This window comes from Juglans microcarpa x Juglans regia, chromosome 8S (assembly GCF_004785595.1).
Source record: "Juglans microcarpa x Juglans regia isolate MS1-56 chromosome 8S, Jm3101_v1.0, whole genome shotgun sequence".
In the NCBI taxonomy this organism is placed as follows: domain Eukaryota; kingdom Viridiplantae; phylum Streptophyta; class Magnoliopsida; order Fagales; family Juglandaceae; genus Juglans; species Juglans microcarpa x Juglans regia.
The window spans coordinates 14,544,897-14,571,194 of record NC_054609.1 but is presented as its reverse complement, the minus strand read 5'-3'; the positions used below and the strand labels follow the sequence as shown (position 1 = coordinate 14,571,194).

Sequence of the window (26,298 nt, the reverse complement as noted above, 5' to 3'; positions counted from 1 at the left end):
AAAGAGTTTTTCAAATATACTAGCACCAAAAACTCTCGCTCCGCATATAAAGTTTGCAATCATGTATTTTCATGCAAATTGAATGTGGTAATTAGGACCTCCCAAAAGTTATTAAAGTCCTCAATATTAAGGGAGTCATATACACAAGATATCAACTTACTTTGCAACCCACATTTGTATTGACTATGGACACTAAGCTGCTTAGGGACTTTTCGCAGTATGTGTCGCAAATAATATCTATGACGTGTGTTAGGGAAGACAATAATGATCACATGTAGCAGAACTGTTTTTTTTTTCAAATTAAGCTTCTACAAATAAATGATAACTTAACATAATATGAACAAATATCATTGGACATATTAATAAATTCATATGGTGTGATATAAATAAGAAAACTGATACCACCAAAAAAAAATTTCACAAAAATTAACTCATAAATTGACATTATTCATGTATATATTAGATCTACTTTATAATAAAAATAATTTTATAATTTAATTTATTATATAAAACTACATCATTTTGTGAATTTGAAATTATTTTATTCCAAATAACTTCCAAAGCTTTGAAAAAAAATTGATGGGGCAAGATGTTTTCCAATGAATACGAAAAAGAAAACCTAAATATTTTGAGAAACTTGAAAGATTGCCCCTCAAAAATTTGAAAGAGTAATCTATTTATAAACAGTTTTATTATATACAAGTAAATTTACGTACCAATCTGTATATTAATATTATTACTTTTATATTTTAAATTTAAATTAATACTGTTTTTAATAAAATTTACTTTCTGACCAATCATATTGAATGAGTGCACGTATTAATGTGCAGCAGAATCGCTTACAATTAAATTTTTCTATTTATAAAACCTAATTTATAAAAAAGCTAATGATATCAAACTTCAAAGATAAAATTTGTGGCATGACAGAATACATCTTGAGCAGAACTTGAAATTTACAGATCTCCACCCGTGATTGGTGAAGAGTTGTCCTCGTACAGTAATGTGGCTCTTCTCGTGATTGGTTAAGTTGTGCAAAGCAGCGCAAGACGATAACACAGATGCATCCAAAATGTAAAATAGAATATGTCAAGACAAACTCTGCTGCATTATTGACATCTCCGTTTAAAAAATTCTTCCACACCTAATAACTCTATTTTTTTAATTAATAGTTTTCTCGCTCTGTTTCAAACACTTTGTTAACCACAAAGCGGATAACATGGCGGCTCTTCGCATTTCCTTCTACCTTCCAATCAAAAGCTATCGAAGCTCCCCAATCACTTTCAACCCCATCTACCAGTTTCCCACCTGGAGCCAACGGGTGACAGAGACCAATGTTGTCAACTGGGCTCTCTTTGTTTTCACTACCGCGCGCTCCGATCCTCTGTTCTCCCCTGCATCCCACTGAAACCCCTCCAAAATCTCATCCCTTTTCCCAGTTTTCATCTACTCCCACCAAAAAAATGGCGGCCACAACGCCTATTGCGATAACGACTAGCTTCGGGCTCAAGAATTTGATGGAGACATTCACAGTTGATGTGCAGAGAGCAGAGAATAGACCACTGAATGTCCCTTTGATTGCGCCTTTTACGATTTCATCGTCGAGGCTTGAGAGGGTTGAGAATGTGGCAATTAGAATTGAGCTGAGAAATGGGTGTGTGGGGTGGGGTGAGGCTCCAATTTTGCCTTTTGTGACGGTAGAGGATCAGAGTACGGCTATGTCAAAGGCGGCGGAGGCATGTGAATTTCTAAAGCGGAGTCCGGCAATGACGATGGGATTGTTGTTGGCGGAGATTGATGGGATTCTTCCAGGACATGAGTTTGCTTCAGTGAGAAAAATTGAAAACTTAGCTCTTTCTGGAGTTTTTGATCTTCTGTTGGTTGAGTTCGTCAGTACTTTTTTTCCCTTTTAGAAAGAGTTGGTGGTTACTTTGGTTGATCACTTTGTGTAAGAAATTACAGTATTTGGGGGGTTTTAGTGATTGGTTGGTTTTTGGATGTTTAGAGTTGAATTTACTGATGGTCGGTTATTTTGATTTGGACGATTACATTTATGTTGTGCTTACTTTCTGAGAAAACTACTTTTATAAAAAATTTCTGAGAAAAATTCAAATCAGAAAACTTAAAGCCTTCAATTGGGTCTAGTACAAGAACTTTTCTCGGTCAACTTGATTTTTTTTAAACACAAAATTTCAGGTTCCAAAAGAAAAGAAACGAAAACTTTGAAACCTATCTTTCACTTATTTTAAGTTGTTTCTTAGCAACTAAATGGAGGGTTATTCGATGCTGAATGCATACCTTCTCTATGCCAATCTTCCGTTCTGCTTGGTGGATCGAATAAGTTCAAGTGACACTATCATTTTAGGTATCACATTCTGGGTTTATTCAAATGTCCAAAATTGGGCAGCAGATGATGGTAATTGTTTGGCGCATACTTCATGAATTACACTTTATCAATACTTCACATAATTTCTGTGTCCGAATTCAATTAGATGCCACTGAAAGTGAATCGAAGCATGAAAATTAAAATGTAATACTTGTTGAAAAGGTAATTGAAATGTACCACGACAGAATCTTAGTCATTTATGTTGAGAATTTATGCCTTGTTATCATTGATGATTAATCATTGGGTAAAAGGACACAATCATCTGTGTGTTTGCTATTGCACATCCAGTGATGATTTCTATATGTTTATACTTTTGTTCAGAGTTTTTGCAGTGTCAACTTTGCAAATTTATGAAGTATTTTAATATCTTATCAAGTGTCTTCTTGCAACTGAAGGTTAGGGCAGGAGTTGAAATGGCAGTGATAGATGCAGTTGCTACTAGCATAGGCGTGCCTCTGTGGAGACTATTTGGGGGAGTTTCAAACACCATAACAACTGATATAACAGTTAGGTTCCAATCTTAGTGATTGTGGCTGTGTAAAGATAGTCTGCTCTTTTGGTTATTAGTCACTGCATTGGATATTATTGTTTTCTTCTCTCTTGCAACTCTCTTCTGGGAGAAGCCTTCCACTTGGAAGTTTGCGGTTCATTACTGCTGGAGTAATTAAGAAATTTATGTGACTATAATTTAATACTGGACCAATTTAGCAAGTAATACTTTTGTGATCAACTAAGTCTTTAAGCCATTTTATACCTGCAGATTCCAATTGTTTCTCCAGCTGAAGCTGCAGAATTGGCTGCAAAGTATTACAATCAAGGATTCAATACTTTGAAGCTTAAGGTAGGAAAGAATCTGAAAGCAGATATAGAAGTTCTTCAGGCCATACGTGGTGCACATCCTGAATGTTTGTTTATCTTGGATGCTAATGAGGGATACAAACCAACAGAAGCAATTGAAGTTCTTGAAAAATTACATGGTATATAATGTATATAGCTTGCAAAAAACTCGAGTTACCATCCTGTATGCTAGCATGTGCATGGTCAGCCCAAATAAAGAACTTATTTTGTACTTTTCTCAAATTTATGATTAAAATATTCAGGCTTCTTTGGCCACTGAACTATTATTAAAACAATTACTTTTCCTGCAGAAATGGGGGTCACTCCTGTTCTTTTTGAACAACCTGTTCATAGAGATGATTGGGAGGGTCTCGGTCATGTTAATCGTATTGCTAAAAACAAATATGGAGTATCTGTTGCCGCTGATGAAAGCTGTCGGAGCTTAGTTGATGTCAAGAAAATAGTCCGAGGAAATCTTGCAGATGTCGTTAACATTAAACTTGCCAAAGTTGGGGTAGTGGGGGCCCTTGAGATTATTGAGATTGCAAGAGCATCAGGATTGCATCTGATGATTGGTGGTATGGTTGAGACTAGACTGGCCATGGGCTTTGCTGGCCATCTTGCTGCTGGCCTTGGGTGTTTCAAGTAAGTATCATAAATAATTTTTTGTCAGGAAACATTCCTACAAATGTTTATTTACACGCATTTGAGTTATCATCTATACTGGTGTTTTGAGATCTAAGTAGTAATTTGCTGTAACAGGTTTGTTGACCTAGACACACCCCTTTTGCTATCCGAGGATCCAGTTCTTGAGGGTTACGAGGGTAATTTCAGCACAACTCAACACTTCATAATGTTTATATGTTTGCTTGCTGTATTTTTTTAATTATAAAATTTGGCTATTTTTTTCTTTTACAATCATTTCTTTGCTAGTCTCGGGTGCTGTTTACAAGTTCACGAATGCTCGAGGCCATGGTGGTTTTCTTCATTGGGACAATATTGCTTGGTATGCCATTATTAAACCATCTAACAGCTTTTTTTTTTTTCAATCTAATTGCGATGGACAAGCACATCTTATAAATGTTCTGAAGGACAGTGAGTGCTGCACGTTATTGGTGATCATGAGACTAGTTTTGTCATTTACCATGCAATTGTCTTTGTGTATTGAATTACTTCTTGAAGGGTGACTCAAAATATTGTTTATTCATTTCATTGCTTGTGAACAAGCTGTTTAGACCTGAGCTTTATAAAAAGGGCAAACAATTGGAAACTTAAATTTATGATAAAATTCATAGGCGACAGCCATCATTATCTAGAAATAATTGCTCGATGAACTTTTTGTTCTTGTGATCCCCAGCATTGTCATATGAGTCAAGCATCTGCTTCAGTCATTTTTTGTGAATACTCATGTGCCTATCCTCAGATCAAACTCTACTGCAATGCCTTATCACTTTGATTCTTTTACCACATAAATATTCACAAACAGTACGATATCAATGCTGTGACAGTACTACTAGTATTTCTTTGGAACTTTTAAAGCTTCAAATCACAACACTGCACCAATCAGTTTAAAAGTGACCTGACCAAAAACAGTTGGCAATTAGAGGGTGGAAAAAGAAAAGAGAAACAATAATGATGGAAGCATTTGATTCCAAAATTGAGATGAGAACTTAAAATATCGCCCAATAATTTAATACATTGGTTTTTTATCCTGTAGTTTATCAAACTGAGAGCTAATTCAACATGTTATAGTTACTAATTTCAGTATTTATATGCTAACTATACCTACTTATCTGCAGAACTACAACTTTCGTTGCTTCCTTACCTCTGGAACTATGAGTGGAGCTTGTAAGTTTCTGTTGTTTTTGAACCATGCCCCCAAAAACCTGGCAGATCTCCATTTGATAAGATGCTTTCTGATAAATGAGAAACAAGGCAGGACTGATCTCTGCTTAAATTATTGTGTTTTCAGGTGAGACGTATGATAAAAGATTGAAATAATTTTCATTTGAGCAGTGTGCTACACCCGCTGAGGGTGTACCACGAGATGGGTCCCAATAAGAGCAAAAGTTTTTTTATTTTTTGAATTTTTTTCATTCATTTTTTTAATATCCTTAAACATTTTTTTTAAATTCACAATATCATTAAAAAACACTTCCTTAATCACTAAGTTAAAAAAAAATTTAAAAAAAAAATTGTCGGGACCAAACAATCAGTGAGAGTAGATTTGCTGCGTTTGGATGTTGAACTGAGTTGAGTTGAGATGATAAAATATTGTTACAATATTATTTTTTAATATTATTATTATTTTGAGATTTGAAAAAGTTGAATTGTTTATCATATTTTGTATTGGAATTTGAAAAAGTTGTAATGATGAATTGAGATGAGTTGAGATGAGTTTAATAACCAAACGAAGTAGTTTTCATTTTAGCAAATCACTTCACCTTGTGTGAATAGTTGTTTTTGTTATCATTGGAATTCGGAAAGAAATTGTTTCCAGCATTATCAGACAAGTTTTGTACTTGCTAACTGAAAGACTGCATCATCATATGAGATATCCATGTAAATGATCATAAATGAGTTATGAATATCTCCTTACATTTCAGATTTCATGTATTTTTCTTTTTATGTTTTAATATTGATATATATATCTCTACTGTAAAAGTTGAATGAACCAATTAATCTCTTTGCCTAGATTTCACATTGAATTTGGGTGAATGCTATTCCTCTGTTTGTTGGTCACCATGGAGATAGTAGGAAATAGCAAACCTTTGATGACCCTAGTTTTCCCAGATCTATCATTTTCCAGCAACCCAACACCTCTGGATTGAGTAGATTTCTCCATCAAGTTCCCAGTAAGTATGGGATAGAAGGTGAGGTTATTGGCCCCAGAACCGACTGTATGAGAGAGAGAGAGAGAGAGAGAGAGAGTTAATGACCTTTTGTTTATGGCAATTAACTTGTTTGAAAGTTATAGTATAGATAAATTTTATTTGCAGTCTCCAAATGGAGATTGCATGTGCAAGCCTTTCATTAAATAGAAAAAAGTATCATTTTGATAAGGATATTATTATAATTTAAAATAAAATTAAAAATAGAATTAATTAAACTTATAATATAGTCTCTATTTAAGAACTGTACGTAGCATTGCTCTTATAGTATAAAACGATCAATGTAGCTAAGCACAGTTATTTTGGGAAGAGTTCGTGTGAAGTAAAATTACCATATCTATCCCGTGGTTTGCCCGAATTACAAACTAATCCTCGAGTAGAAAGTCTTGCAATTGTTGTAATACCCACGTATCAAATTGGTCCCTCCTTCCATTTTCAAATCATGGACACGTGGACTGTCTGTCACGTCATGACCAATTAGGTAATCATAAATTTATAAAATGTTATTTCATAATGTCACGTCAGCATGAAAACAGTTAAAAAATTTATTTAATATAAAGTAAGATTATAAATGTAAACATTAAAATAAATTAACCAAATAAAAAAAAGACAGGAAGAAGGGTTCCCTTACTCATGGTGTCAGCAGTTACCCACAAGTAGGGGAACGCCACTAAGGTGGGGGGCATGGCCTCCCCACAAAGGGTATAAGACCCCTAGGGAAATGGATGGAGGGACTAACTGCCGTTCTAATTAATGTTTTGAATACCGTATTAGTGACCGTTTTAGTCGAGGTATTAAAAAAAATATTTTAATATTAGTACCGTTTCGAAATAGTCTATATATAAATAAATTATATTTCAAAATAATAATCTATATATGAATAAATTATCTATAAAAATTATAAATAGTTTGGTCTGAATTGGGGAGTCAAAAAATGAGCTTGCAGTTTGAAGAAATGAAAAAAAAAAGAGTAAAGGCCGAAACGGCAAAAATTCTGACCGATACGAAACTATACTCTTCTCTGTATCGGCTACACTACTGAAATAAACTATTTCGGTCATACTGGCCAGTACGGTACGAAATTCAAAATACTGATTCTAACCTGTAACACACCGTATTTTAATGTATTTTCACTGAAAGATTATTTTTAATAATTCAAAAATTTATTCTCTTATTTTATAATTATCGGATATTTTAAATGGGTTATTTTATGATCTTTAAATTGTGAAAATTAAATTATTATGTTTTCTTAATATTTATTTACTGTTGTACATTTAAATTGTTCTTCTTTTAATTTAATTGATTGTAGGATTTAATTATTTTATTTTCATTGTATCATTACGTTTAATATAATTTAATTGATTTGCTGTTTTAAAATCATTTTCGTTGGATCATTTTCTGTGACCCAAGATGTGAGGATTAGACCTCATTTCTTTCCCTTCATTTTTTTCTTTTTCTCCTTTTCTTTTCTTTCTTTTTCTTTTCTCCCCAACTTTCCCCCCTCCCCTCCCGCGCGACTCTCTCTCTTTTTCTCTCCGTCCGGATTCTCTTCCACCCAGCCGCCGCCGTGAGCCGCCGGTGACCGACACCGCCCCCTCCGTCCAACTCCCCACCGGCCGGCGACCCTTCCCAGTAAATCTTAGCTCCTCCATCGCCGGCGTTCTCCTCCATGCACGACTTGAAGCCGCGGCCTTCTCTTCCTTCACGCGCCGCCGTCGCGCCACCTCCAGCCACTATCTCTTCACCACTTCATCCCCGACCTCTTGGCAACCCAATGGACCCAACCTAGGCTCCGATCAGTCACCGGTGAAGCACAACCAAGCTCATCTCCGTTTCAGACTTTTTGGCCTTAAAACCACTCTTTGCGCCGCCGCCCACGGCAAACCAGCACCACCATTGGCTTCACCGACCTCTCTAGGCCCTACCCTATCAATTTCGAGTCTTAGTTTGTCCCCATTCAAAAGTGGGTATTTGAGACCCACGGCCACAGTGTATTTTACACTGTTACATTGCTGAGTCACCACTTCTTGCACCTCCGTGATACTTCGAAAATCATATTATAGCGCTGTAAGTATTTTTCCAAAGAACTTTCTTGATTTAAATGTATTTTTGCACTAACACATATTACTGTGAACTGATTGGTTATGGCGGACTGAGTCCGAGGAGTTCGGAGGTCGGATGGATTGCGGACGGAGTTGATTGTATGTTTGGTTTGTGATTGGATTGTGTTGACATTGTTGGTTGTTGGATATTGGTGTCGTGTTTTATTTACTGCATTTGCACGCATGTTCATGTTTGTAACTGAAAACTGAGTTTTCGCATGATTGCATACATGTTCATGTGTTTATTTGAAAACTGAGTTTTCATGTGAGAAATGACTTTTGGGTGTGTTTGAAACGACTAGATTGACTGGTTTGAGAAAAAGGAAAATGAACTGTAGGGATGGTGGTAAGCAGGGATGGTGGTAGAGTTCCGCCTGCGATTCCCGCCTACGGTGCACGTGGTAGGGATGGTGGTAAGCAGTGATGGTGGTTGTGTCCCGCCTGTGATTCCCACCTACGGTGCACGCGGTAGGGATGGTGGTAAGCAGGGACGGAGGTAGAGTCTCACCTGCGATTCCCGCCTATAGTGTCGGACAATTGGTTTGTTTTGTGTGAATCATTTTCTGGGAAAATGACAGACTATATTTTTGGGCCAAAATGAGATTTTGGCGTGTGTTGGAAATAATTATTTTTTTGAAAAAAATGGTATTTTATGGCTAAGTGTATTTTGTCATATGAATGCATGTTGGTTGCATTAATATGTTTTTATCTCGAAAGTTGTTTGGTTTATACTTACCTGTGGTACCATTTTATGGTATCGCGGATTTTGATGCAGATGAGGATGACGAACCTTAGCTTGGCTCCATTGGTGGAGTGATCTGGGATTGCTCCTGTTTATCGAGTTTCGTTTTTATCAATTTATGTGTTGCCTTTGTAATATATTTGGAATGACTGTATAACTCTTTAAAGGTAATTTGTTTTGAATATTTGTATTTAAATTTCTAGTACTTAGATGACTTATTTATATTACCCGCTGCGATTTTTATTGTGCACTCTTGCATGTTGCACACACTTGAGCACATTTCGTTGGGATGCGATCCCGTGACCAGTGTTGTCATCATCCTGACGTCACGATTCCCTTGTTTTTGTACGTGGGAGTTGGAGCGTCACATAACCCTTCTCAGGGGATTTCATCTACAAACGCAAAGCGTTGGCCTCTATGGTAGAATCAATCGGGTCTGAGAGATGACGATTTACCCTGTGGCAGATGTCAGCAGTTTATGTGAAGATTATCAGAGACTAACAGACAATTTACATTGGCCATTACAATATTTTTCCCTTGAATTTCTACCATTTCTCTATAAATATAACTACAGCAACATGAATAGATCACATTATAGCTCATTTTGGGATTTACTTCTATTCTCATTGAGGCTGGATCTTAGCAATCCAAATCAATTTCTGAGGGGAACTAGCAGTTACCAATTTGGGCTATGGAAATGGAAATGAAGCAAGATTTTGCAAGAGTATGACTCATTCAGTACTAATTTTTACTGTTAGAATCCATCTGAATAATAGATATTAGCTCCACATTTGAATGTTTTTTATTTTTATTTTATTTTTTTTCTTTTGATAAAAAAGATATCTGTTTAACCAACCAAGAGTCATCCTGTATATAAGGCTCAGTAGGAGGTTTGGAAAAGGCTTTGCTTGGTCTCTCTTCTTCCTGCATGAAGTCAATCTTGGCTTAGATCTGCAACAAGGTTTCCTCAAGAGTTTCTTGATCCTTGAGTTTTTCAAAATGCATGCAACTGCCAGAATTCCTTTCACTTTAAAGAACTTGCCTTTCCAAGTGCTTAGAACAATAGTCAGCTCTGAATCTATCCTTCAATTGCTTGTTTATGCAGCAGCAGCTAGCCCTCCCTCCTTACTCCCTGTAATAAAATCTCCATTACAAAACACCAATATGGTCTCCCAAGTTCATGCAGTATTACTCATGTTATCTCTTTCCCTCCTCGTGTTTTCTCAATCTTTTTTACCAGCAAATGCAGCAAAGAACTTTGTTCCAGACGTCTGCAGGGAAACAATAAGCTATGCCGGCTGCATGCATGCGTTGCAGTCTGATCTGCGAGCCAAAACAGCATCCAACTTCATGGAGCTTGCGAAAATTGCATTGGAATTGGGTCTGAACAATGCAATAGGTAGCAAAGTTTATATTGATGGTTTGCTCGAGAAAAACCATGCTGCACCGATTAAGAAGTGCTCCTTTTGGTACGAAGCTGTGGTGGGATCGTTCCGAAGTGCGCTAACTGAGTCAGGGGAGGATGCTTTGACCGCAAATTACGACGTGAAAATCGCCGGCGATGATGCTGCTAGCTGTGAAAACGAGTTGGCTTCCGGTGGGGTTAAAGTTCCGTCGATTTCGACAAGAAACAATGACGTAGCGTTATACAGTAATATTGGGGATGTGATCACAAATAAGCTTTGAGTTTTTTTTTCTTCTTCTTGGAATAAGATCAGAAATTAGTGTCATTTTCTTAGCAAAAATTCCTTTTTTATAAACTTCACATCACAGAGCTAGAGATTTAAAAAAAAAAAAAAAATTGCTTGTTTATGTAACAATTTGCAACAAATCTTCTCCAAAACCTTCAAAATAGACACATCCATAAGAAAATTGATTTAAGCTTTCCATAGGACTTCTGCAAAAGCAACAGCCTGCTCTTCATAGTATCCATATCAATCAACACCATGAAGACTTCCTCTAGTTGCATCCCAGGACCAGTCATAAGTGGCTGACTTCAAAACTTCCCAGGTTAGAGTGAATAAGCTTAATAACCCATGTAATATATTTATTACCAATATAATTTCTGATGTATCAACCTCTTTGTATTCTATTGAGCTAACTCATCACTCCATTTTATTTGCCCATCCCAACCCTTCATATGTTAAAAAATCTTTCATTATTTTGTCTTTATTAGTACCACAATAAACTCACTCGATTTATTGACATTAGTGCATTTGGATGTTGAAGTGAGTTGAGTTGAATTGATAAAAATATTATTAGAATATTATTTATTATTATTATTATTGTTTTGAGATTTGAAAAAATTGAATTGTTTATTATATTTTGTATTGGAATTTAAAAATGTTGTAATGATGAGTTGAGATGAGTTATGTTTCCAAACGAAGCCTAATGATTAAAAAAAAGTTTGAAGACCAAAGTTCCCTACCATTTATAGTTAGGCCTTTTTTTTTTTCATCTTATACTGGTTATTGATTTCCAAGTACTTGTCTCTTTGACTTTCCCAACACTTAACTCTTCTATCATTTTATTATTACTTTTTCAGTTTAAAAAAAAAAAAAATCATCTTAGCCCCTATTTGAATTGAAAATTTATCTCATTTCATCGTTATAACTTTTTCAAATTCTCATATAAAATATAATAAATAATTTAATTTTTTGAAATTTCAAAACAATAATAATATTAAAAATAATATTTTAATAATATTTTATTCAAATCATTTAAAATCATCTCAATCCATCTCTGAATCTAAAATGGCCTTAATGTAACTATTGATTCTTCTCTATTTACCCATTTGACTTTCTCATCTCCTAACTATTCTATTTTAATTATTTGCACACATTAATGCACGGGTCAAAGACTAATTTCTACTGAATCTTAAGCTCAGGTAGGATGACAATTATATCTACCATCTAGAATAACACTTGAAACGGTGGCAGTAATCCAGCTGATTGAGTCATTACACTATTCCTCGACCACATTTCTGCAGCAAATGGTGCCAACTATCATTCCAAAGGAAAGTTGAATTTCCACGCTTTACATTGGCATCGCCAGATCTCCCAGGTCATATGATTTTTCTCCAACTTGAAGAGCATGTAGAGGGAATTAGGAGCATGTTTTGCTGTACATTAGATTGATTAGACAAGGAAATTTCAGTTAGAAAGAGCGTGTTTTGGATCAAATGGTTGCTTACCTAATGGTTCCCTAGTTATACACTATAGCTTTATTTGAAAATTAGAGATTCTACCTTAAATCACTACCCAGTTGAAGCTAGGATATGAAATAAGGTTTTCGGATAAAATTTTCGGATTATCATGCATATGTGCATTATCATTTTGGTGGGTATAACCCCAATGGGTTAGATTAAGTGAAAAAGGCCTTAGTCTTAGAGTATCACTCTCGTCAAGATCTAAGATTCAATACCTTGTAGATGCAAACAATCATTTGGGCCACACTTTCTGATGAAAGTTAACGATTTAATCAATTTTGTATAGAGAAATTTTTAAAGGTGTAATACACGGGATCAGAGTTTACTCTGTAAGAGTGAGTCTGAAAGGCTCTGCTTTGGAGAGGTTCTTCAATATTTAAAAACAAAAAAAAAAAAAAAGCTGGGAAAATGGCCTTTTTGTTTCACATTTAGTTGCATCCTTCGTCCGTTGACTTGAGCATGTTAAAGTGCGATAAATTAAATCGGGTTAACATTATGTATCTCAAACCTACCATTTTAAGAAGCTAGTGCTCAGAATAGTAATTAGAAACTATGATTTTTAAAGGTGCTGTGATAATCTATTATTATTTTTAAATATAAAGCTCCTTAAATTAAATGAAACCCACTTCTCTTTACCATCTGGGGCCACCATTTTCTGCAAAGAGTTGCTGCATAGGCATGCCCAACTAATAACTCTGACCCCAAATTACACAGTACAACATGTGTAGTTCTGTTACTAAGCATGCTTGACTCATTAAGACTGAAACGCTTTATTGGATCCAGTTTTAATAAAACAAGCACAGCATCAGCATATATCATGACTGTTGAGAGGTGACTTCAATTCAAATCTCAATAAAGGATGTAAGCTTTATCGGATTGGACAGTTAACCTCTTAGGGATTGCCTCAAGTGGTAAAGGCTTTCGGTTTGTGGGTATGCTCCCCTAAGTCTAATGTTCAAATTTCTTTAGATGTAAATAATCTTTAGGAGGCATACCCCTTAATAAAAAGTCAACAATTTAACTAATTTCGTATAGGAAAATTTTTAAAAATGCGGTATATAAGACCAGAATTTACTCTATACGGATAGATCCGAAGAGCCATACCTTGGAGATATTCCTCCACATAATAAAAAAATAAGGATTGGACAGTTAGCATGCATGATTTGTGTTACTCTTACTATAAATTTATTGTAATTTGTAGGAGCTTTGTTGTCTTAACAGGAAAGCAGCCAGTGGTGGGTAGTTATGATAGTGAAGTGTTTTTGCAAAATCTTTTATAGTGGGCTTTTTTCGTTTTTTAATTAGACACCGCCCAGCACTGCCATGGAAAAACTTTACTAACTTTATTGATAAAAGATTCATTACTTATCAAGTGAGCATAAAGATTACAGAGATGAAGTACCATGGTTTTAAGGGTCCACATAATGATATCAAGCACTCTAATTTTGACTGAGTAGACTTCTCACTCTGAGTAAGATCAATGATGATCCATTTTCACGCTCTAATGATTTTATTTCACACCCCGATTGGGTTTCTTTTTCAACATGGGAACTTAGCACCAAACAACAAGGTAAAAGTGACCAATTTCTGGCTTAGAAAAATCGAGTTAGAAGGCTAAAGGGATTTTCAGTTCTTGAGTTGGTACATGAAAATGTGTTCTATTTTCTTTTTGGTGTTCACAAGGACAATCTGCAAACTCGTAGTAGACATTTTTCCAAGACACCACACAGCAATACTTCTATTTGTATAGTCGTACAATTTAACTGTAGACTTTAAGACTTGCAGTAAGTATGGAAAAGTAAACAGAAAGAAAATATAAGATAGGTGGAAATGGAAGGATAGAAGCGACAATGAATTTCTGGTACAAAAGTCTATTAGAATGGATGGAACATGTTTTTTCTTCCCTTGGGTAGTAAGTGCGGGAATCAAAGAAAAAGTATTGCATCTTAACTTAAAGAAAAATATTATAGACACAAAAGAATTACATAAAGAAATTTTACACACTGATATGGCACATTGCTTGTGTACCACATCTCCTCCCTATTTTTTTTTTTCTCTTTCTTTCTCTCCCTCCCTTGGTGCTCGCCACCCCTGCCCTCTCCCTGTGCTATCTCTCTGTGTCGGCCATGGTGGTCTGAGACCACCTTAGGGTGGGCAGAAGGCACCTGTGGTCCAAGTAGCATCGGCGGCATGGAGCTCATGGCAGCTTGCCATGCACATTTCACACATTGTGTGCGTGGCCGCCGCTAGGTGGCCGGGATTTGAGTCGATGGCTTCCGTGATCGATGGTCGCCTTCCTTTGACCATCTATGGTGGTCGGAAACCACTTCAGGAGGGAGAAAGAGAGAGGGAAAGGGGAGGAAGGGAGAGGCACGAAGAGGGGGAGAAATAGAGAGAAAAGAAAGAAAGAAAAAATAAAAAAACAGTATATCATATCAATGTATGAGATTCTTTTGTGCCACATAAATGAAGGTTACATGTGATCCACACACATGAGCATTGTATGAATCGCACAAGATCCATTATACATCCCAAGAAAAAGCGGAGACAATTGTTGCAAATATCAAGTACGATGAAAGCTCGCCTGCCAATCGCCTACAGAAAACTGGCAAATGCTTACAAAATAACTCTTCCTTTCACACGTTCCTCCTAAAAGTTTACCTCTAAAATAGTCAAGTCATCTACCACTTACATTTTGACAAAGTATGAAATTTGATGTGTCGTGGGTCCAATTCATCACTTTTTTTCCTTGAGTAATCACCTTTTTTCTTGTTTGTTTGTCCCCATCGCCTGACCAGAGCAAGAGTACAAGGTTTGATAAATGATGTCTGCTACTTGTAAGTCTATCCGCAAACACAACTGAAAAAAATCAGTCGGAAAAATTAACTCAAAATACCAATATTTCTTTATATGTTAAGACTTCCATATCAACAGTATGTTGAGTGTGTCAATAAACAAACTTATAAATAAAGTTTAGAAAAATATTATATATAATCATAAAATATGTAAATACTATACAGTTATTTTAAAAAAAAATAAAATTTATTATTAAAAAATAAATTTTTTTATATAAATCTTATATTTATTTTTTATTTTTAAATAATTACACGGCACGGGCACGGCACTTACATCACTTACATCATTTCTCTAGAATTTATCCTAATAAAATCCTGCTTGACACAAATGTATAACTCGGGTGAAAAACTAAAAACTTCAATATACAAAAGCTTTTATAAAACAAGTATCAGCTGGCACATTTGGTTTTTTTCCTACACAACAAAAGGCTGTAGAATTCTTTCCTCTTTCCATTGTTATTCCACTCGTAGCTAACCAACCCACTTTGACATGTTGGCACCAGAATTAAGGTCAAGGGACTATAACAATAGCATTGCAGATAAAAGGGTTAAGGATGATTAGTGATTACAATCATGATTACACAAAACTCATTAGTGCAGATCAAACTAATGATGACAGCATGCACTTGGCTCAACAAAGAAAACCACTGAAAAAATGCAGCCATTACTCACATCATCAGGACACCAAAGTGGCACTAAGAAGTGGGACACTGCACTTTCATGCACCCAGCAATTGTTATGCATATGTACATGTACATGTACATGTCCATGTGTGTGTGGGCGTGCGCCCCATAATAAGTGGGGAGAGGTCTAGTTCTCTACAGTTAAGATTGTCATGATGGGGGAAACAGTGTTGCTTTTTCACTCTAGAATATGTTAGATTTACTCAGAAAAATAATATATGAGTTGGGTGGATGCGACAATTTCATGCAAATCATTGTTGATTCAGGCCTGCTATTCAAGAAAAGGCCATTCCATACAACACACGAGAACATTGGCTGCAGACCAATCTGGGTACTAGTTTCTGAAGATAAGTGAAAACTTCTGGGTATTGGAAGTTTAAACCAGAGACAGATCAGCTATTTGTGTCTATCGGTAGAGCTTTTGAATCTGGATATGAGATGTGTACATAATTAGTGGACAAGGGAACGTTTAAAGCCTGAGCTAATCAGATTGAGATGACTTTTGGCAGGGAAACAGTCTTCTTGCAGTGTCCCATATGTAACAAAAAAGGAAAAAGTTATTTTGTTTCTCCATTTTATCCGACCGATAGTTAATTTTTTTTTTTTTAATTTAGTGATTAAGAAAGTGATTTTAAATATATTAATATATATATTTTTTAAAAATATTTAAATATTTTAAAAAAATATAAAAAGATAAAAAAAAAAAACTTTTTACAACCCACTGGTCAATATGGGACGGCATAATAATCACACTCAACAAAAAAATAGTTTATATGATACACCTACATCTATAAAAAATTTTATAAAATTAAATTTATAAATTGACGTGGATTTATATGATATATTAAATTTATTTTATTATAAAAATAATTTTATAATTTAATATATCATATTATATCACGTTAATTTATAAATTTATTTTTATAAAAATTATTTATAACTAAAGTATTTCGTTGAATGATGATTGCTCTTGCAACCAGATAAAGCTTACTGACTTTTGTGTAAAAATAATTACAAAAAAAATCTTCCTGCTTGACTTTAATGTGTTATTCGGCTGTTACTTCATAGTGTTGATGTGAATATACTCTCTCTCTCTCTCACACGCATTAGGTGCTTACACAGTTTATTTTGTCATTATCATAAGGGTAAATTAATTACAGAATGAAAACTAAAAAGAAAGTTTTTTTTTTTTTTTTTTCAATTCACTACTTTATTCTGGAATATTCTTTTCAATAGAACATGAAGATGTATTCATCAGGAAGCATCAAACTTAAATCAAGCCGATTTCATACGGGAAAAAAAGGTTTGAAACGTTCCCATTTCCGAGGATTGTAAAAAATCTGGGAAAAAAAGGTTTGAAACGTTCCCATTTTCGAGGATTGTAAAAAACCTGTGGCCTGATTGACATAAATTTCAGCTTTCAAAATGAAAGTTTTGGATTCGAAACCTCCTATCTCCAAATGTTTAAAAAAAGAAAAAAAAAAGCGATACAAAAAATTGATATAAGCTGTTTGTCGAATGGGCTGCACCCTCCTCAAGCATAATGATTTCCCTAAACTCAAATTTTGTGGGCAGAATGCCAAGAATAGAATGTGAGGACAGCTGCCCTCTAAAAAAATTATTAAAATCGGCTGCAATCATTGGATCAAACAGTTTTCTTCGCATGCTAGATCCTTTGGTAGGAAATAATCTCCTTCTTTATGCACTGGATCAACTTTAAAGTAGAGGGCCTCTATTCTTTTGTATTTTTCAAATACAATTCTTTTGGTAACAATTTTCAGATCAGAGATGAATGATATGAAAAATCCCTTTCACTCTAGCTGTTCCTTTTCGATGTTCATTTTACCCACATCTCCTCTATAAATTGAAAGGAAACCCCAGCCAAATGCACCACACACACCCCACCATCTCTCTCTCTCTCTCTCACACACACACACACTGACATACAGACACACATCTTTAGCCACATCCTCAAGTGAGTGAAATGAAGGCATCATACATTGCAGTGTGCACTCTGCTGGTGCTGCTCCTGGCAAAAACAGAGGTAACAATGGCAGTAACATGCAACCCCACACAGCTGAGCCCCTGTGTGGGTGCAATGACATCTTCAAATCCACCATCTTCCCTGTGCTGCAGTAAGATCAAGGAACAGAAACCCTGCCTCTGCCAGTACCTCAAGAACCCGAACCTCAAAAAGTTTGTCGACTCCCCCAATGCAAGGAAAGTTGCTAACACTTGTGGAACTCCTTTCCCCAAGTGCTAGATCCCTAAATCATTCAAGGAAGGACTTCTCCATTCTATATGCATCATGCTTCTTTGATGTATTAGCTTTAGGGTGGAGATTAGAGAGTTAATTTACTTTTAAAGTTGGGTGTGGTCTCTCCTATATCATATGCTAGTAGAAGGTTGTAATAATGCGGGGTCATGCGCACATGTTCCCCTAGTCTGTTGGTGTGATTTTTCATCATATACTTACAAGTTCTTCCAAGGCCACTAATTTATGCATTATCAACATCAATGGTGAATCATGGCAATGTTTCCTAAAGTGCTCTCTCTCTCTCTCTCTCTCTCTCTCACACACACACACACACACACACAGTATTCCCCACTATGGACGAATGGGATGAGTATGGACTCCATGTCTCGGGCACATACATATAAAAATTGAAAAGGGCATTTCACAATTTATTTGGATTAGAAGTTCCATCATGCATATGTGAGACAGATACAAAGATGAAGAGGTACTAATCATGTAAGAAATTGGAAGATAAGTAGATCTTGTCAAATCTGCCAGACCATTTGAGACACAGAGATAAAGAGTTGTCATGCGAAGCTTCTAGCTAGAGATCTTCTTTCCTTTAAAAATGAACACCAAAAAAAGTAGGTGAAATTTAAATATTAGCCTTTTGCTTCATCTGTATTTGCATGGTTACCATGTATGGAAAGTGGACTGCAAAACCACTAGAGAATATACTGATGGTGTAATAAGCTTCAAGTGAATGCAGAAAGCAAAAAAAAAAAAAAGAAAAAAAAAATCCAAATTTTTAGTTCCATGAGAGATGTTTAAACTGCATTCCTCATAAATGGCATTAGCATTTACTGAAGGAATTGGTAAGCCACCATTTCTTATGTTTTTGAACTTTTGAGAACTCCATAGGTCTTGCATTATTTGTAGCTCTGAAGGAGCACTGAAGGTAATGAGAATTACGCACATCTGTCGCTGGTTGGAATCAATAATCCTTCCAATCGACATTCCATGAAAGGATAATTTTATTGCAGTTCTTACAACTGACACTAAAATTGCTGAAGAATGGCAAACCATCAAAGAAGAAAAAATAGAACAGATTCATTATGCTTAGAAGCAAAATAGCCTCTGCATAACATAATTTCTGTTTGCCCCATACAATTTGAATTCATGATTATAGAGAACTTAATCTTGAGCACTCATCCATAAGTGTCATACCATTAATAAAAAGTAATCACAGTAATGGTGCAGGTTTAAGATAGTTATCATTCATGCTGCCAGTAACCTTTTATGGCAAGTATTGCCAGTGCCCAATTTTTGGTTGAAACCTACAAGAAACCTTAAGATAACCAAAAACACTAACTATATCCAAAATTTCTAATCAGATGGATACCGGGGGAATTAATTTTTTTATAATCCTTTGGCTTAATCAGTCACACAAGAAAGAAATAACAAGACATTATGGAGGAAAGCCCCAAAACTCAATTACATGTACAAGAGATAAGAATTTTACTTACAAACAAATGAAATTGTTTCACAAATGAAGAAGGTTTGAAATTTGATTCCAGCCCGTAAGCCATGGCCTCTTATCAGATGGAAGCACAAAATTAAGCTCGAACATCTCCTTTGAAATGTTGCCGCCTTCACAGAACCCTACCAGCTTTGCCACAATTTCAGCACTCTCCTGTACATGATTAGCATCATGGGGATCTGTCCAAAGTTTGTTTATGAACTGCATCTTCCTCTGCTTCCCTTCAAGTGGGACATCCCATTTAATGTACAATGCATCTCTCTCATCTGCAGTCAAATGCGAGGTCACCCTCTTTGCAAGGAACTCCCTTTCGCGCTTCAATGCTCTAATACTGCACATAGAACAAGATATGGAATTTAATTTTTGTTGTCTGGAAAATGGGGGGGGGAGTGAGAGAGAGGAAAAACCTTGATGACAAAGAGATTGGGGGATCATCTCCTATTTGAGCTGGGCTTGCATTCCCAAGTTCTGCTAGGTGCTGCTGCAACCAAGTCAAGCGCCTAAGCTCCACTTCCATGTAAATTTGATCAGCTGGATCCCCTTTAAATAACAAATAAAACTGGGTCCTATGAATGATGGAGACATGGCAGACATCCCACAACTCAATTATCTGCTGCCTTTGCTTCCTGAAAGTTACTTGCCATGGAACCTGTGGCTCTGCTGGCTCAAATGTGTTTTCTTCATCCTCCAGATTGTACCCAGCTGCTTCATTTGCTTCAAGCTCCAGCACCTAGAATACGTAAAAAGATGCATATGAAATGATAGAATGGCAGAAGTGACTATACTCACTACACAAAGTGAATAAAATGAACTTCCCTATCTAGGGGACAAAGTAAGACAAACTTAACAACTATGAAGACAAGTAGGTTGTACCTGGCAAACAAGTAGTTGTTTTTGGTATTGAAGTTTAGCCACACGTTCCTTCAGTTCTGTTACATATGCTCTTATGCTTCTTACATTCTCTTCTGCCGCATTTTGGAACATCTTCTGCATTTTCTTCATGTTCACCGAACTAGAACGTCTATAGCCTGAATTGTTTTCCTTAGATGAGATATCTCCACCTTCTTCACTCTTTGTTGGTGTCCCCTTTTCAGACTCTGTCAGTGTCTCAGTGGACACATGGTCATCATGCTCAGGAGATCTATTTTCAATATCAGGAACCAAAATTTGCCGAGAAGCAGACAAAGGGGAGCAAGGAGATCTTATAAAATTTTGCCGGTTGACAGTATTACTTGAAGCCAAAGGAAGTAACTTCTTCTTTTTTGATTCCTTCTTAGTCTTGGGCAGTGATTCACCGTTATACTGATGGTTATTGCTTGGAAGAGACATTACCAATTTGTCTATTGACTTCTGAACACTTTCAAGCTGCTCCTCAAGGTTGGCAATGGTGCTGCCCTGTGAATGAAGTCTTGTAATCTCTTCCTTCAGATTAGCACTGACACTCTTATTTGGAGCAACCATACTTCCAACTTCAACTTCTTTTGGTTCCGAACGCACAGCACTAATTTCCCTTATTTCTGCCTGCAGTTTTGCAATTGTTTCAGCTGCATCCTGGTTACCCAGTCTATGACAAGCCACTTCCTTTTGCAGTACTTCAAGTGCTCGATTTGCTTCTTCTCCAAGCTGCTCCTGAAGATGTTCTAGTTTGCGAATTTCATGCATAAGGGTGAATGGTGCAGTTGATGATTGCCTCATTGATTGCCTTAACATCATACTTCTTACTTTGTCACCATGGCCTATCTCCTTGCCTTCAAGTTTTGGTGATAGCACACCAGTATAGGAGAGACACTTCTTCACTGATGGACGGGGTGATTCAAATGGGTTTAAACCCTGAACAATAGAAATGTAAGGTAAAGTTGAAACTATTTTTTCCCTTTTGTGAGAAAGTTTAAATAAATAATGTATCTCGTTTATGTGAGTGTGTGTGTGTGTGTGAGAGTGAGAGAGAGAGAGAGAGACCTGCTGGTCCTCCTGAAGTTTTTTTTGTAATTCATCCACCTGAGTTTGTGCAAGATCTCTTTGGCGTCTCAATTCTTCAATTTCCATCTCCATCTGGACGTGGTCAAATAATGTTACATATATCAGGGATTTGATTCCACCCACCGCATTAACTTCAAGGTCAATGTCAATTCAAACATGCTTTGAAATTTACCTGCCGGATTTTCAATTCTTTTTCCTTTGATGGATCAGGAGTGCGCAATTCTGCTTCCAGCCTGGCTACTTCTTTCTGTAAATGTTTCACTAGCTGCTTGTCTGAAACAACCTGATAAGATGTTTAAGAAAAAACAGATAATTGATTGTGTTTATATAAAACCAGTTGGGAGAAGGCAAGTTAACACAGTGAGGACTAAGCAAAGGTACCATGTTAACTCGTGCATTATTCGTTACTTCCTTCGCCCGGGTGGCAAAGTAAAGAGTATTTCGAGATTGTTCAACATGACTCAGTGCTGGACTCAAAGTACATATGATGGCAGTGCGTGCATTCCCACCAAGCGAGTGCTGCAATATACGAGTGAGTTTCGAGTCCCTGTAGGGTATATGGCCAGTTCTTTTGCCAACACTGCGTGTAAATAATTAAAGAGGTGAGTACAGAATATTAACATAACAGACTTATAACAATATAATCAAAACCAATAAGCTGTTTAGCAGAATGTGTACATCATAAAAAATACTTCTTGCACTCTTTGCAGAATGCTCACCAAGTGATCAACTCCTGACTATTTATTTAAGCATTGCATTCCGGGAATCTATATGATTCTTAGGCTTCTATCAAATCACACCTGATCCTATGTTCTGGATCTATATGATCTGAAGGCTTCCATCAAAACATTAAATCACGATGACGTATTCTATTTGGATTCACCACCTATAACTTAAGGAGCATGAAGCTATAGTCGAGATTCTCATGTATGGTAGGAAGATGTGTTTCTTTGCTAGAGCCAAATTGCGACAGGTAAAATTGCATGAGAGAGGAAAAGTCTTGTAAATGCAAAAAAAAGAATAAGAAAATAGTAAGGTTGGAATGGAAGCAGGCTTTTAAACGTCTATTATGTCTCCAGATCAAAATATATGCTCTAGTAGATTCGAAATATATGCTCTAGTAGATTCTGACCTGAGCTTTCTAATTACTGTGGTAAGTGTCATCAAGCTAAGGTTAATATGGCATCCTTCCCTGAGCCTAGCACCATCTGCATGTGTCTGTGAAGCTCTTTCACTCCCAGCCAGATCAACGAAATTCTGCAGATTACAGATATTAATATATTGTAATGAAACTAACTACTGATAAAATTCAAATTAGAAGAAAAAAAATATAAGAATGGTCTATATTTACCAAGCTTGCGACAAAAGACCTCACACAATCAGAATTTTCACGCAGAGTACTTTCAATTGTCTGTTTAAAAAGCCAATGATTAGCATGTTAGAAGAGACTTCATGTAAGAAGCATCAAAAGAAATCAAGATCCACAAGACTTACAAGCCTTATTATCTGGTGTGACCGTGAGCTGTTATCGTTAAGGGCAGTTTCACCAACTTGCCTTTGAGCTACAAAACCAAAGAAAAACTATTAATTCCAACCAAGAAATTACATTTATACGGAAGGTAAATTAAATCACGCACAAGAATAACGCTTATTTACCCTCACAAATACTGATCAATTTTCTCAAGTGCTGATCATCACTTGCTGTTTCCTCTACCAACTTCTCAATCATAGTACCTTTCTGCATGCAGGGAGTGAAAAAAGTTCCACTTGATGAGGGGGGAAACTCTCTCAAAGTCAAAGCACTTGAGTCCTAAAAACAATTGTGGATACATTACCTCTGGATCGTCCAACAGCTTTAGATTGCGACCAGATTCTGAATTTAACAGGTCTCTAACATTCTCATTGTATATTTCGAGTCCAGAAATTTTTACTGTGAAATCTCTCTCAGGGGTCTGCAATCATTTCAAAGAGTAAATCAGTTTCATCAACCAGAGAATCAGTTGTGAAGCACATTGCAGCATCACCTCAAAGGATTTAAACATAAAAAAAATATGTTTAAATTTCTTCCTATCTTTGCCTAACTTACATGTATACCTAGACATGGCCTCCTACTTGAGTTAAGAAATTTATCAAAATTACTTTTGGTATGAACATACTTTAACAGTTTATGCTGGCCGTGTATCAAAACAAAAATTCTCTTTTCAAAAGCCCCCTCCACATTACAGCAGGGGGATTCCACGATCACCTCAAAGGATTTAAACATATTTTATACATGCTTATATTTCTTCCCATCTATGCCCAACTTACACATAGAATTGGACATGGCCTCCTACTTGAGTTAAAAAATTTATCACGTAAGAAATAATTTATCATAGTATAAACATACTTTAACTCCCCCCCCCCCCCCCCAAAAAAAAAAAAAAAAAAAAAAAACAAAAAGCGAGTACAATGCTTCGCACCATATGGAACTCAAGCAACAGCTGAAGGTTTCTCATCAGGAGCCACAATTCCCGGAAATGATTAATAAGGTTCTGACAAAGCTTACATTTATTATATGCCTGTAGATGTCATTAACAGCTTTCTCAGTTATTCCTCTCATTGTGTACGTCTTACCACTGCTAGTTTGTCCATATGCGAAAATAGTTGCTGCAATTAGATATATAATTGGTTATATAATTGAAAACAACACTAAAAGCTAGCCAAGATAAACAAATTAAAAATTTTGCTACCATTGATGCCCATCAAAGCAGATAGGGCAACATTCTTTACTCCTTCCTCATATACTGCTTCAGTTAGGCTCACAGGACCAAAAACTTTATCTGCAAATATAAAAGACTATTAACTGACAACTTTTTTCTTAAGTAGTCAACCAAACATTTTTGAGATAAGAAAAAGGAAAAAAGATTTATAGGTAGTATATATAGGAGAGGAGATAACATCATTAACTACCAAATGTGAATGAGGCTGATTGAGCTGATCGGTCCTGAGGTGGTGGTTTGTACACAATTGTGTGATCATCAATGCACTCCCATGCCACTTGGTCTTTGGCTAACTGCTCCCTTTTGCTTAACGGCCTTAACCGTACTGTAACTACAATCTTCTCTTCCCTAGCTCGTGGCCCTCCAGGGGTTGATGCTGGTGTCCTATCAATTTTTGAAGTTGGTGTTCCTGGTGTTCTGACCGTCATTTTTATTCTTAAGCACTTCTCTTCCCCAAAAAATTTGAACTACCAAGAACACCAAAAAGAAGCGGGAAACTAGGCCTCTACTACAAGAGGCTGTAGAATCAAACTGCCACTGGAATCGACACAAAATAGGATATCAGGAGCTATCAAGTTCGAAAATACTCTGAAAATCCATCGTGGTCAGTCTATGACAACACAATTAGAATCACATAATTATTAAAACAATCAGAATGATGAAGATGATTTGTCGAATGAAATTCAATATTGACCCTCTAAAGGGTACATTAAAACGTAGTGAAGGAAGAAACGAACCAACAAAAAAAGTGGCATGCATGAAAAAAGAAATGCATAATTCTTCATTTGTTTTAAATTTCCTCAGTGTTTTGCTGCCAGAAATCTTCAAATACAACAAAAATATAGCACAATATATAATGAAGACTAAACAAAAATAAAAACTAAAATTTTTTAGTTTTCGAATTTTCGGAAATCAATTCAGTCTTGTACTAACTTATTCCTTATCCTATTCATTCCAGATATTTTCACTCAGGATGCCAATTATTTACTCTCTTCATGGTTTTGTTGTTTTGAACAAAAACGAGGAAAAATTAAACGGGTCGAATAAGTCCAAATAAACTTTTCAAAGTGAGAATTTTGAAGTTATTTCGTTTATTCTTATTTTCAGGAACTACATGAATAAGAACGAAATATCAATTATTATTATTATTATTATTATATAATTTTTTTCTCCAACTTTTTCTACTCGTTTTCATTGTCAGTTGAGATAAAATCGTAAAAAGATTTCCTAATTTGTACACAAATTCCACATAATTCCTAATTTTAACTTCCATATTGTTAAGAGTTTGAAGCTGATGACTTTAAAATCGCCAAAAAGATTCCATTTCCAAACACTGATCAAAGAAGTCGCATTGAGTCATAGAAGGAACCTTAATAAGAAAAACCAAATCTCATGGACTTTATCTTCATTGGCATTAAACAGTAAACACACAAAGAAATAGATAAATATTCTCGATTAGCCATTGGGCTTTCAGCATCGAATGCTGAGATCTAAACAAAATGGATATACCAAAGAGCGTAAATGATTAACAAACGGAAAGAAAAAAACACTTACGGAAGCCTCCAAACTCAAGAATTTCAGTAGGCAACAATCGGATCCGAGCAGGCGAAACCAATCGAATAGATCAACAACCCTCCAAACACGAAGAGCAGAAGTATGTACACACGCAGAGAAAGTGCTGGAGAGGGAAGGAGAGAGGGGAGTGTTAAAGAAAGATTTACCGTGAAATGAAAGACGGTTTCTAGGGTTTAGAGAGAGAGAGAGAGAAGCGCTCTGATATTCTTTTGTCTTACTCTTTATGACCAAACAATTTGAATTTTGGATACCCAACGGCTAGTTTCTATTATTATTATTATTAATTATGAATTTTTTTTGAAAGAATTATTAATTATGATTTAATATTTCAATATCTCTCACCGATTATGATTTTGAATTAAATTATCCAACAAAAAAGGATAAAAAGCAAAAGGTTACATGTTGAGGTGCCCCACGGTTTATTGTTATAATGTTTTTTTTTTTTTTTCCAAGCATAAAATGTGATTTATAGTTTGAGTTCTTATGGATTGTGATTGATCCATCCTG

The 26,298-nt window shown here is 35.9% G+C and overlaps 4 protein-coding genes across 8 annotated transcripts; 3 read left to right on the top strand and 1 right to left on the bottom strand.

The window, feature by feature from the left end:
* Positions 1 to 1,175: 1,175 nt before the first annotated feature.
* Positions 1,176 to 5,825, top strand: LOC121245125 (L-Ala-D/L-amino acid epimerase). Of its 5 annotated transcripts, XR_005936542.1 has the most exons (9): positions 1,193 to 1,826; positions 2,779 to 2,889; positions 3,144 to 3,360; positions 3,532 to 3,865; positions 3,983 to 4,044; positions 4,154 to 4,226; positions 5,020 to 5,068; positions 5,193 to 5,454; positions 5,640 to 5,825. XR_005936542.1 is itself a non-coding variant. In XM_041143439.1 (8 exons), coding segments are annotated over exons 1-7 (1,353 nt in total). In that variant the 5' UTR covers positions 1,176 to 1,331; the 3' UTR covers positions 5,021 to 5,068; positions 5,193 to 5,297. The 5 variants fall into 5 exon arrangements, 3 of the variants coding, with proteins under 3 accessions (XP_040999373.1, XP_040999375.1, XP_040999374.1); XM_041143439.1 differs by lacking the exon at positions 5,640 to 5,825 and having other exon boundaries at positions 1,176 to 1,886; positions 5,193 to 5,297; XR_005936541.1 differs by having other exon boundaries at positions 1,195 to 1,826; positions 5,020 to 5,454.
* Positions 5,826 to 9,954: 4,129 nt separating this feature from the next.
* LOC121244246 lies at positions 9,955 to 10,641 on the top strand. The gene has a single exon (XM_041142263.1). The coding sequence runs from the start codon at positions 9,955 to 9,957 to the stop codon at positions 10,639 to 10,641; it is 687 nt and encodes a 228-aa protein (XP_040998197.1).
* Positions 10,642 to 17,578: 6,937 nt separating this feature from the next.
* Positions 17,579 to 17,976, top strand: LOC121245124 (non-specific lipid-transfer protein 2). The gene has a single exon (XM_041143438.1). The coding sequence runs from the start codon at positions 17,686 to 17,688 to the stop codon at positions 17,962 to 17,964; it is 279 nt and encodes a 92-aa protein (XP_040999372.1). The 5' UTR covers positions 17,579 to 17,685; the 3' UTR covers positions 17,965 to 17,976.
* Positions 17,977 to 19,336: 1,360 nt separating this feature from the next.
* LOC121245121 (kinesin-like protein NACK1) lies at positions 19,337 to 25,986 on the bottom strand. The gene is made up of 15 exons (XM_041143437.1): positions 25,771 to 25,986; positions 24,407 to 24,753; positions 24,187 to 24,276; positions 24,003 to 24,103; positions 23,293 to 23,409; positions 23,114 to 23,195; positions 22,952 to 23,019; positions 22,809 to 22,868; positions 22,590 to 22,714; positions 21,839 to 22,037; positions 21,630 to 21,740; positions 21,437 to 21,529; positions 20,351 to 21,307; positions 19,885 to 20,207; positions 19,337 to 19,808 (listed from the first exon to the last, which is right to left on the bottom strand). Exons 2-15 carry the CDS (start codon positions 24,642 to 24,644, stop codon positions 19,481 to 19,483), a joined length of 2,892 nt encoding a protein of 963 aa, XP_040999371.1. The 5' UTR covers positions 24,645 to 24,753; positions 25,771 to 25,986; the 3' UTR covers positions 19,337 to 19,480.
* Positions 25,987 to 26,298: the final 312 nt, after the last annotated feature.

Excerpts from the sequence above, each read along its gene's own strand:
- LOC121245124 (XM_041143438.1), top strand. The coding sequence starts at position 17,686 with ATGAAGGCATCATACATTGCAGTGTGCACTCTGCTGGTGCTGCTCCTG.
- LOC121245125 (XM_041143439.1), top strand. The coding sequence starts at position 1,332 with ATGTTGTCAACTGGGCTCTCTTTGTTTTCACTACCGCGCGCTCCGATC. Across the intron at positions 1,887-2,778 it reads ATCTTCTGTTGGTTGAGTTC|GTTAGGGCAGGAGTTGAAAT; the intron begins GTCAGTACTTTT and ends TTGCAACTGAAG. Across the intron at positions 3,361-3,531 it reads AGTTCTTGAAAAATTACATG|AAATGGGGGTCACTCCTGTT; the intron begins GTATATAATGTA and ends CTTTTCCTGCAG.
- LOC121245121 (XM_041143437.1), bottom strand. The coding sequence starts at position 24,644 with ATGACGGTCAGAACACCAGGAACACCAACTTCAAAAATTGATAGGACA. Across the intron at positions 21,308-21,436 it reads AACTTCAGGAGGACCAGCAG|GGTTTAAACCCATTTGAATC; the intron begins GTCTCTCTCTCT and ends TCTATTGTTCAG. Across the intron at positions 20,208-20,350 it reads AACAACTACTTGTTTGCCAG|GTGCTGGAGCTTGAAGCAAA; the intron begins GTACAACCTACT and ends TACGTATTCTAG.
- LOC121244246 (XM_041142263.1), top strand. The coding sequence starts at position 9,955 with ATGCATGCAACTGCCAGAATTCCTTTCACTTTAAAGAACTTGCCTTTC.